We start from the raw sequence: 10,552 nt of genomic DNA on the forward strand, positions 1-10,552 counted from the left end.
TTTTTGGATTTCAAAAAACGTCACAAAAATACTTCTTTATTGGTAGGCACCGTCTTTAAGTCTTAAGTTTGTCTTCATACAAACGTCTGCAATAACAAAAATTTACGGAACTATATCTTCGCTATTTTAAAAGACAAGAATCTCAAATTTATACTGAATAAACAATTGAAAAATTGTCAAATACTTGTGAAATGTTCGTGGCTAGTCTGACGCGGCGTTTCGTCTAGGCCAAGAGATCCCTCAGAGACCTTCAGAATATATAGGCAAACTCGTTAAGCATCATGCCCAATGGCGCGTTCGAAAATTCAAGATGTTAGCAGTCTGGCATGTTCTGCGATAAAGGGCGAGACTGCTAACATCTTGAATTTGCGAACGGGACTTTGGGCGTGATGCTCAACGAGTTTGCCTATAAATTCTGAAGGTCTCTGAGATTCATGAATTGAATGATGGACATCACAAGGTGTCCCCTAACCTTAATTCTCACTAAAACGCACATAACATAATTCTGTCAGACATGAAGTCATATGAAAACGACAAAAGGCCTGTTTTAAATGTAGTACCCAAATTCAGGGTTAGGTGCATTTCTGGACATAATTCCTTATAAGGCAACCTACCTACGCAGTAGACAATAGCAACTCTTCAGTGTTCTAAATTACTCCAAACTAAAAAATTATTATTCTAAAAGTTTCAAATGCTCTATGACATCGGATATGACTAAGGGTCTACTGCTAAAATGATAAACGATTTTACTAGAAAGGCTTTTCTTTCAAAACAGTCGAATGAGCATTTTTACTTTTTAACGCTTTTTAAAGCGTTCCAAACTAAAAAAATTCCCTTTCTAAAAGTTTCGAATGCTGTTCTTAATGACATCGTATATGACTAGTGGTTTACTGCTAAAATGATAAATGATTTTATTCGAAAGGCTTTTCTTTAAAAACAGTTAAAATTGAGCATTATTAATTTTTTTTTATTTTTTTTAATTTACCATTATTGCTTCTTAACGCTTTCTAAAGCGTTCCAAAAGTCACTGAACTAGAGAATCGTTTTAAACTGGCAATTTTTCAAAACAAATCCTAACTGAATAAAGTGCAGTAAATTGCGAGTTATGCTAAATTTCCGTGTTTTGACGTTCCATTCTGGAGGATGTTTTTGTTTATTTATTATACTGCAAACAACAATTTTTCCTCCATGTTCAGATGCAGAAAGAACTAGAAAGTGCTTGCAATACATTTTAACTCTCTATTCTAGAGCCTTTTTGTGGGAGAATGGTGTCAAACGTTTATTTTATTAATTGCATATAACAGTATAAAAGTGCATGCAAGGACACGCTTTGGGTTTCTCTTCAGGGAAGCTGTTTACATCCAATTGCTTATGGTTCTTCTTCAATTGAACTGACTGTCATTGCACCATAGTAGCAGCTTCTTATCAAGTTAAGAAAACCAATTACAAATGCACCAATCCACACCACATAGAAACCTACAGAGAACAAAGGAATAGTTAGTCACTCAAGATAATGACCCGAATTGTGTGCACGTACAGAATGTTAACAAGTAGCTGTTAATCGGAGACGCTTATTGCTGTCGACAGAACAACTCTGTATGAGCTATCTGGCTCGAAAGACTTTTAGTTACAACCGTAGCCTGCCTAGTAAGCGTTTCCAGCGAGAGAAAAGCTATTTCCGGTTTCATCTGGCAGCGCGAGAAATAGGGCGAGCGCCCCAAAAAACTTCCTTTTGTTGGCGCTTGCCCTATTTCTCGCGCGGCCAGAAACCGGAAATAGCTTTTCACGCACTGGAAACGCTTGCAATGCAGGCAGGTTATTACAACCACGTTTTCCCTTACCTCCAGACTTTTTGGCTAACTCGTATGTCCCAACAGTCACTCCTACCCCAGCCAACAAGAAGAAGACTCCAAGGACGCCATATATGGTGGCACGTTGCTTAGCATAGTCTCCCACAGGGGAGCTGAAATTATAAAGAATCTTTAATTAAGGCTGGTTTCCACTAGGAAATAAGCGTAAGCACTGATAGAGGAAAGCAAGTGAGAACACTAGCTATAAAAGCATAAGGACAGACGTACAGAAGAAGAAGAAGAAGAAGAAGAAGAAGAAGAAGAAGCCATTTCTTGACGGAATTCTTGATACCAGCTACCCTCGACGTTAAGCAAGACGGTTACGAAACGGTTGATGTCCTTGCATTTGTGCTTATGCTTATGTCGCCGCCGTTCTCCGTCATTAGTGAAAAATGCGACATAAGCATAAGCACAAGAACAAGAAGAACGTTCTTCTTGTACTTCTGGTTGTGTTTATATCGCAGATGTTCTCACTTCCCTAACGTGAGTTTGTGATTATGCTTATGTCCTAGTGAAAACCAGGGCCCAGTTGTTCAAAAACCGATTAACCTAATCCTGAGTTAACGTGAACTTTGATTCGGTTTTTATTGCTAATTAATGAAAAACTCTTCAAAAAGATATATAAAACTGTTCAATTGAGGCCTTAAACTGCTGTTTAAAAGTATAAACTAAAATCCAAGCTTTCGCCGATCAACGGCATCATCAGGGATTTTTGTTCCTGAGTTTTACTTAAGACTTTTCTCTACCGTTAGCTTAAAATATATTAGCTTTTAAAAACATTTTTAATGAGCGAGATGAAAATCTCTGTTAATTTTCAATCGGGGATTAGCGTTAATAGGCTTTCGAGCAACCGGGCCGTGGCTTTACATCATTACTTTGGAGCTCTTCAGGAGAAACAGTGGGTATCATCCTCTGTTAAATGGGATGAGTTGTAACAAAAAAAAAAACAACAACGACAACAACAACAGCAACAAGCTATGACGCTGATTAACTGACAGTGCGTTAGAGCGGTTTCCAACTGAAGCACTAACTGAGTGACGTAAAACCGAAACCATAGTAATTACTCTGGCCAATCGCAACAGATGTAAACAACACAATGAGCCAATCAGAATTCGAAGCAAATACATGTAACTAGCGCCAAGCGCAGGAAAACGCGTGCGGCCAAAACACGATTGCTTTTGGTTTTGCTTCTCATTGATTGAGAAAGTGGCGCGAATTTTGTTGACCAATCACAGAGCTTAGTACTGCAAAACCCAAAGCAAACGCGAAATTACTTTCGACACCCAATTGAAAACCGCTCTATCCTATATCTTTACTCACGTTTGTCTGCAGTGGGGACATTTTGCCAGGCAGTTCCTGTTGTGGAACTAGGGAGAAAAAGTTGGACGTTAACGACAATGCACATGTGGAAAACGACCGCACTGAGAAAAAAACAAGAGTTTGAACATACCAGAAAGATGTCATGGCAGTGACCACATCTGACACGGAACAAAGCACTGCGGCCGTGAGCAACAGGCATGGTCATTGTTGGGGGACCGGCTGGAGTTGGAGAAAGGGCTAAAGATGGAGGACGAAAAAAAAAGAAAAACAGATCACACTACATATACTAACAACAGTAAAAAAAACAAACAATGCCCAGTTTTAATGACAAGCTATTTTATACACCTTTCTATATAAAACAAAAAACTTTTCCGCCCAAAACTGATCTCATTTTTAGAACAATAGACACATTTTGGGCTTTTTTTTTTTTTTGGCAACGCCCGATTATTATTTTACTGCACGACAAATGAACTGTAAAAGGCTTTAATTCATTCAATAGCTGTTATTTCTTTGCATTGTCATTCTAAATTGAAGCTTAAAATGCAAGATGATAAACTTGTAATAGAATTTTCACAAGTCATCTTCTTATAAACATGGAAACCTTACGAAAACACGACGGGGACTGCAACGAGAACGTCAAAAAACAAAATTTTTAATGAGCTGGACAATGGCTCTGTACGTCTTTTATTAATTGGTAGAATTCTTTGACCAAATTCAAAATTTTAAGCGTAGCACACGACGGTGAATGTTTCCGGCTTCTCTTTCTTGGCGTGAACGTCATTGCTTCTACCTATCTTCCAGTATAATAAGATCATTTCCGAGACGAACCTTAGTGCAAAGTTTTTATCCTGAAAATAGGACATTTTCGCTACGGCTTCATTGACTACACGCAACTACCAGAATCCTTCGGTTTTTTTTTTGTTTTGTCATGCCAATAGGCCATTTTTCAGTTGTGTGTTTAGTGAATAGCCTTGTGTTTAGCCTTGACTAAAGTGTATAGTGTTTAGTGTTTAGCCTTGAATTGGAAGCTAGGCTGGGGTTTAACTTGTTTTGATACAAATCTCACTACCTTTCATATGTAGATGCACACTAGGTAGCATAAGAACAACATGATCTCACATGTGAAAAGCAGTGAGGTTTGTATCAAAACAAAGGTCAACCCCAGCCTCGCTTACAATCAAAGACCAAGTCACTAAGCACACAACTGTAAAAGGCCAATTAGAGCTATTGAATTTCAGTCTTTTCTCCACTTGGATTATACAAAGGTCTGGTTCAATCTGGTTCAAACAAGAAGCCTACAAATGGAAACTTTGATGACTGTACTAAAGAGGTTTTGGCCAAATTGCAAGCTGAAAAAAACGATGAATCGGAGGAAGAGTGCTAGTCGAGAACAATACTGGAAATATGTTTGCAAGGACACCATGCACAAGGCCTGGTTAACTCAGAACATTTAATTTTAAATTTCGCGCAGTCTTTTTCTCGCGCGTATTAAATTTTTTGAAAAAAAAATCGGGAAAATTAGTAAGAATAAGGTAGTTAAATGATAAATGGAATGGCCTCGCTCACCATGAGTCTCCCATAGCTCAGTGGTTAGAGCGTCCAACCGGTATCAGGAAGGTCATGGGTTCGATTCCCGTTGGGGGCCTCGGAAAATTCTTTTTCCGAGTTATTCGACTTGAGAACGCTTCTTCATTATTTTCAATAAGGTAGTTGTTGTCAAATGAGGCCATCATGAAAATGGCCTATCACTGCTATCAGTTTTCAATCATATGCAAACAAAACTAATTTTCATATGAAAAGCTTTGCACTTAGCCTCGCTTTCATAATGAGGTTCGCAGCAACTCAACCGACATTGTGCATGTTGTAGACATTGAACGAATAATTACAGTGTTTCAGATAACGCGAATATCTATTTCGTTGACGTTTCCGTCCAGCTTTCGTAAGGTTCCGTATTCCAACCGACTAGACTCCATGAAAGCGGCCTTTTAAGAAAGTATACGAGTTTCCCTTATGCTTTGCTTCCTCGTACCTCCTTGTGTGTCCACTTCGAAGTCATTTATGATAGGTTTAACGTCACTTGTATTCACTGTGTCGGTTGCACTTGACGACATTATTGAGTGTTCAGTCTTGCCTGCCTGTTTGAAAAATAGGAAAGCGTGCATTAGGAATTAATTTATCATGCAACGTGTAGCGGTAGTGGCTGGCGTGGTGGGAAGATCAGGAAGTTGGTGTCCTCTGGCTAAGTTGGACACCCTGTTTTTTCTTCAGCAGCAAACAGTAATTCACAATGGCCATACAAGCTTATTCAAGGTGTATAAATGCGTACCAGTGATAAATGCGTGGAGAAAACTTAATACATATGGGTCATCAGTGAGTACGTGCAAGGTATGAAGGGTGGTTGGATGCTGGCCAACTTCTTGTTTTCTTCTGTTTGCATTTTTTATGGACGGCGTCGACGTCGAGGCCAATAAAATAAGCCAAAAAAGAGGCCAATATATCCAGTTATGCTTAGTCACTGATGCAAGAGCAAGCTGAGGGGTGAAACTGAATAATTTTACGGGTGTTGAAGATGTTGCTGTTGACAACAAACAAACCGCCGTCTTTAATTGTCTTTGTCAGTTTATGCTATGACGTAGATTCTGAACAGTTTACGAACTTTCTCCGCCCGCGATCAAAAATTACTGAATAGAAACAGTAAACACCAGTAATAAACTGTGTTTGCAAGAGCCACCGCGACAAAATAAAAGGACCGGATCCTGCAGTGAAGGATCTAATCAGCAAAAAAATTGCAAAGCAAATAATCGAAAAAAACAGCAAGGCTGATTTCACGGTCAGGGAAGTATATTTTCCAATATTTCGAAAGGCACGGCCTTTCTTCTGCAGGGTATGTTTGAGACTGACCCTGTGGCAAGATACGTTACAATTTTAAACAGTTACAATAGATACCTGAAAAACATAGGCTAAAGTTACATAAACAAAAACGTTACAATTTGAAATTTGAAAATACAACTGGTAAATAGGTATAAGCAAAATAGGTAACGTTACAACGTGGAAGACGAAAACAAAATACGTCACAATGAGTTTTTTACATAACTTAGGAAGATGAGAGACGGGAAAAATGTTCATGTCTTATCTGAGGGTTCAAGAGCTCTGTCGATGAGGTATGCCTCTCTAGCAAACCGTACACTTTCACGATTAGATTTGATGAGTTCGAGAGGAATAAGTAGCATGTCAGAAGCGTTATGGTCATTAGAAAGAAAGTTATGTTCTGAAACTGTGGTAGGTTTGGAACTGTTTGTTTGTTTGTTTGTCAACTGGTCTACGGTGTTCGTTAAAACGGTCTTTAAGTCATCGTTTTGTTTCTCCTATGTATTGTTTGTCTGTCATTCCTCAACCAAGAAAATAGGACGCGTTAACGGCATTCCACGTTCCGACGCTATAGCTAACAGACACCTCCGACACCAACCAACCTATACGAGTACCCCTTTTCACCACATACAATCCAGCTCTTCGTTCTGTACCACTGATCCATTATTCACAACAACATCTTTTGACAGCGCAAATCAGAACAGAAATATGAAACAGCATGAGGTCCAAGCCGACAATGTGATACTGAAGATGTTCGGCTTATAGCAAGCCAAACGGTATGAAAGAGCTTGCGCTTCTTCGGCGATTTTTTAACCTTACCGTATACAAATTTAAACCAACCTATCACGATTGAGACTTAAAAAAGACAAGGCAATATAAGAACGAATTCATTTAACGTGACTCACAAATCAACAAGCGGGAGACAAGCAAAGAAAGCTTGACAAAATTAAGAGCACAACTAAACTGAAATTAATCGAAGCTGAAAGTCACAGATCGATCAACTCACAGATTCAGCGGAATATTTAGCGTACTGGGCTCACCCAAACCGACAGACAATTTGTTTGTATTGTGCGTGTTACGATGATTTTATGTCTGTTTCCCCGTCTTTAGGCAAGCGCCGAGTTCGTCAAATTTTTCAGCTTGCTTTGAGTAACTTTCGATACCAGACGAACGAATAACAAGTGATACCGAGCGTGCAAGGTAGCTCAATCTTGGCTACTCAGGTAGCCAATAGTAGCGCAGGATTGGCTCAGTTCATCTTGCCTCGGAGCACATTGAATTTCCTTTGTTCATGAGCCATTGTACAGTGGTGCTCTATTTGATTTGCCTTTCAGTTTCGGTCTTTTTCTGAGGAAAGTTTTACCAATATACCTTTCAGTAAAAACATATTCAGTATCGAACGCTAGCATGCACTACTATGAATGGTAAACAAGGTTTTTTTTTGTATACAAAGTCGGTCGTGTACATCTGCATGCTTGAACTTTGCACAGCCGGAAATTTTTGACCGGAATATTTAATTAACTACCTAAAAATTCAACCAGGGTAAGCACATTTTTTCTTTCCTAATATACAGTCTGCAGATCTTTTGTTTCCTGACTTTCGGAATTAGCATTTCTTTGTTCCTTAATAACGAACAGAGTTAGCATTTCCTTACGTTTAAAAAGTAGTTATCCATCTGCTATTCGACCAGCTTGCTCTCATGTATCGCAGAAACGCGGTATGAGCAGCGAGATTCGTCCCTGCACGAGTGAGTCCTCTCACTTCCTCGTTGCGAGTCACGCGAGTTGGAAAATTCTTTTGACACATTTTGTTTTCTCTGTTTTACGCCAGTTGAGCTCCAATACAAACAGAAGAAACCCAAACTGCTGGGTGGGTAATACTGTTAGTCAGTGTTTTGTGCCACATAAGCCGGATCAGTTTGCAACTTCACCTTCTGTACTCTCGGCGGGGACTGAAAGACGCCTGGGATTTACTACTCTACATTTGACGGATAGGAATGTTACATCAGACATGTTGTGTGGCGCTGCAAGTTGACCGTTGAAAATAATATGTCAAATACTTCAGTCTTAAGTTGGAAGCTAATCATTCAGTCAGTGCATGCAATAACTGTGAGTGTCTGAATAAACTTCGGCTGTTAATCCCTTTTTTTTCTCGAGTGGAAAATCCTGCAGTTGTTCCGTTTCTCTTGTCAACTGAACTACGGGTACAAACACTATTAAAGAACAGGTAAGTATTACCTGAAGAACAGCACAAATTTTCAATGTTGTAACAACTCCCATACCAACCCTATTTAAATCCGTTTTAAAAGGGCCCTGACGGTGCTACACATTCAGATTTTTTTTACCTTGTCGTGTGCTCGGGAAGTCTATGATCTATTAGGCATTGTGCATCAAGCAGGACCCAAGCTCATAGTTCGATCCCTTAAAGACCCGGCTAAAAGTTGTAACATTGTTGTATAATTAAGATCTAGTTGTTTCAGCAATCACGGCCGACGTTTTAACAACCCATGTTTAGGTCATGTTAGACGATGTTTGACCCCAATTTTTTCCTTTTCTTTTGGAGGAATATTTTGCATTAGATCAGACATTTTGGCTAGTCGACACCTAGATGGAGACATAACGATTTTCAGTTAAACGTTGTCACCATGTAACATGGCGCGGACAATTATTATCGAACGGAGCAATATGTTGCTGGAACACATTGTATGCTTCAGCAACCTGTACTTCAAAAACATGCCACGCGTTGCCGCAACATTTATTTGTGTTTCGTCGAACGTTCTTCGCGCGCTGAGACATTGCTTTAAAAGTCATGGCGTGGAGGAGTGATGCTGAGTGCACTGTTTTTACTACTGTATTCAGTGTCCATTTTCCAATAGTGTAGTTTATCAGGTTAAACCGATCTTGACAGCAAATTGAACGCAGTTCATAAAGCTCGTATCTCGCGACTGAGTTGGCTACCTATCCTAGCTTAAATTTTTGTCAAGAATGTTTTGCTACTATAGACGACTTTACTCAATTATAGTTTAGCATTGTTCTGACACTTATTGTAGAAGGAAAGCCATTTGTGTGCGATGAAGGCACAATTAACCTACGGACCAAAATCGAACCTGCTTCGATTAATCCGGCAATAAAAGCAGTTAGTTACGTTTTTGTTAAAAAACGTCATCGAAGGCGGAATGCAACCTCAACCTAGTTGAACTAGACTACCACCTGTCTCTATCAACAAAAGAAGTTTTTTTTTTTTACCTTACCTTCTATTCGAAGATTGTCTTTAGCCAGTTTCAGCGACTCTACTGAGTCTGTGGATGGTCTACTGAACATTTGGTGTGGTTAATTATGTTGCTAAGGAAGTTGATTCACTGAAGCGAGTTCTGATACTGATAAAGCAAATTTAAATTGGCCTATCTGTCAAGCAGATGTTAGCGGCCACTTATGGCAACTGAGACGGAGAGCTTGCCGCTCAACATTGTGCTTGGTAGCAATTTGTTGTAAACGCCTTGTACAGATAAACTAAATCGACTTAGTAAGGGTAAAATAACATAACGAAAAACTGAAAATTGAAACACGGGAAGGCGCTGAAAAGACGCCAAAACTGAAACGCTTTCTAACTGCTGTGCTGATGCGCACAGGGAGCAGACAAACTTTAACTGAGTTCAAAATGCTAACAACAAAAACTAACTATAGAGAAATTCAACAAAGGATGCAGAACATCGCTGTGTACATGGCTAGAACTGTAGGAAACGATTGACAAGTGGAAAAGTGGGAAACAAAACAAAGAAAACGTATAAACCGGAACAAGCATAATGACAGGTGGTGTTAATATTCAAAACTAACTAACAAGCCTGTTTGAAATGAAACCTATCAGTTTTTGAATTTCCTCAGTTACGAACTACCACAGTTTGTTTCCGGGGTGTCATGGAAAGAGGCGAAGGAAAAGTAGTGTCGCTATTTTTCCTTCGCCTCTTCCCATGACAACCCGCTCGTCTCAATCAATCCTCCAATCTTCTCACTCCACAAAACACGTAAATAGCGACTGGGTAGTCTGGGTATTGCATATTAAAAACACATGGTGCAACGAAAAATTTAATTGGGTTCTTTCTTGCTGTCTCCATGTTGTATTGCAAAACTGATTGATTAAATTGCTGACATTTTCACTAAAAAGTTTCTCTCAGACTTCATAACCTCCACTGTTGTTACTGGTAGGATTAATTAGTAATCAGACCTCGTGTCGTACAGGTCATTTTATAGTCGTGTCCTTAGTGACCTGGCCTTGGATTGGGGAGACCTTGTTTTGATACAAACCTCAGTTTTTCATATGTAAATGGCACTACAGTTACTATCAAAACAAGGTCACGCCGAGCCTCGCTTCCAACCCAAGGCCAGGACACTAAGCACCCAACTGTAAAATGGGCTATTCAGGGGTAATCATACTTGTATACTCGCCCTATTACCCCCTGCCTTAATTGTACTTCACTCAGTCCTATTACCATTACTAAGAAATTTCACTCTGTACAA

The 10,552-nt window shown here is 39.4% G+C and overlaps 1 protein-coding gene across 5 annotated transcripts; it reads right to left on the reverse strand.

Moving 5' to 3' along the window:
• Window positions 1–20: 20 nt before the first annotated feature.
• LOC146462434 (type 2 phosphatidylinositol 4,5-bisphosphate 4-phosphatase-like) lies at window positions 21–9,377 on the reverse strand. 5 transcript variants are annotated; one of them, XR_014857137.1, is made up of 7 exons: window positions 7,045–7,243; window positions 5,200–5,305; window positions 3,301–3,407; window positions 3,171–3,217; window positions 1,842–1,963; window positions 869–1,476; window positions 21–694 (listed from the first exon to the last, which is right to left on the reverse strand). XR_014857137.1 is itself a non-coding variant. In XM_085085641.1 (6 exons), the coding sequence occupies exons 2-6, from the start codon at window positions 5,279–5,281 to the stop codon at window positions 1,370–1,372; spliced, it is 465 nt and encodes a 154-aa protein (XP_084941767.1). In that variant the 5' UTR covers window positions 5,282–5,305; window positions 9,289–9,377; the 3' UTR covers window positions 21–1,369. The 5 variants fall into 5 exon arrangements, 4 of the variants coding, with proteins under 4 accessions (XP_084941767.1, XP_084941764.1, XP_084941763.1 ...); XM_085085641.1 differs by lacking the exon at window positions 7,045–7,243 and adding an exon at window positions 9,289–9,377 and having other exon boundaries at window positions 21–1,476; XM_085085638.1 differs by having other exon boundaries at window positions 21–1,476; window positions 7,079–7,243.
• Window positions 9,378–10,552: the final 1,175 nt, after the last annotated feature.

Source organism: Pavona decussata, unplaced genomic scaffold (assembly GCF_977016875.1).
Source record: "Pavona decussata unplaced genomic scaffold, jaPavDecu1.1 SCAFFOLD_188, whole genome shotgun sequence".
In the NCBI taxonomy this organism is placed as follows: Eukaryota; Metazoa; Cnidaria; class Anthozoa; order Scleractinia; family Agariciidae; genus Pavona; species Pavona decussata.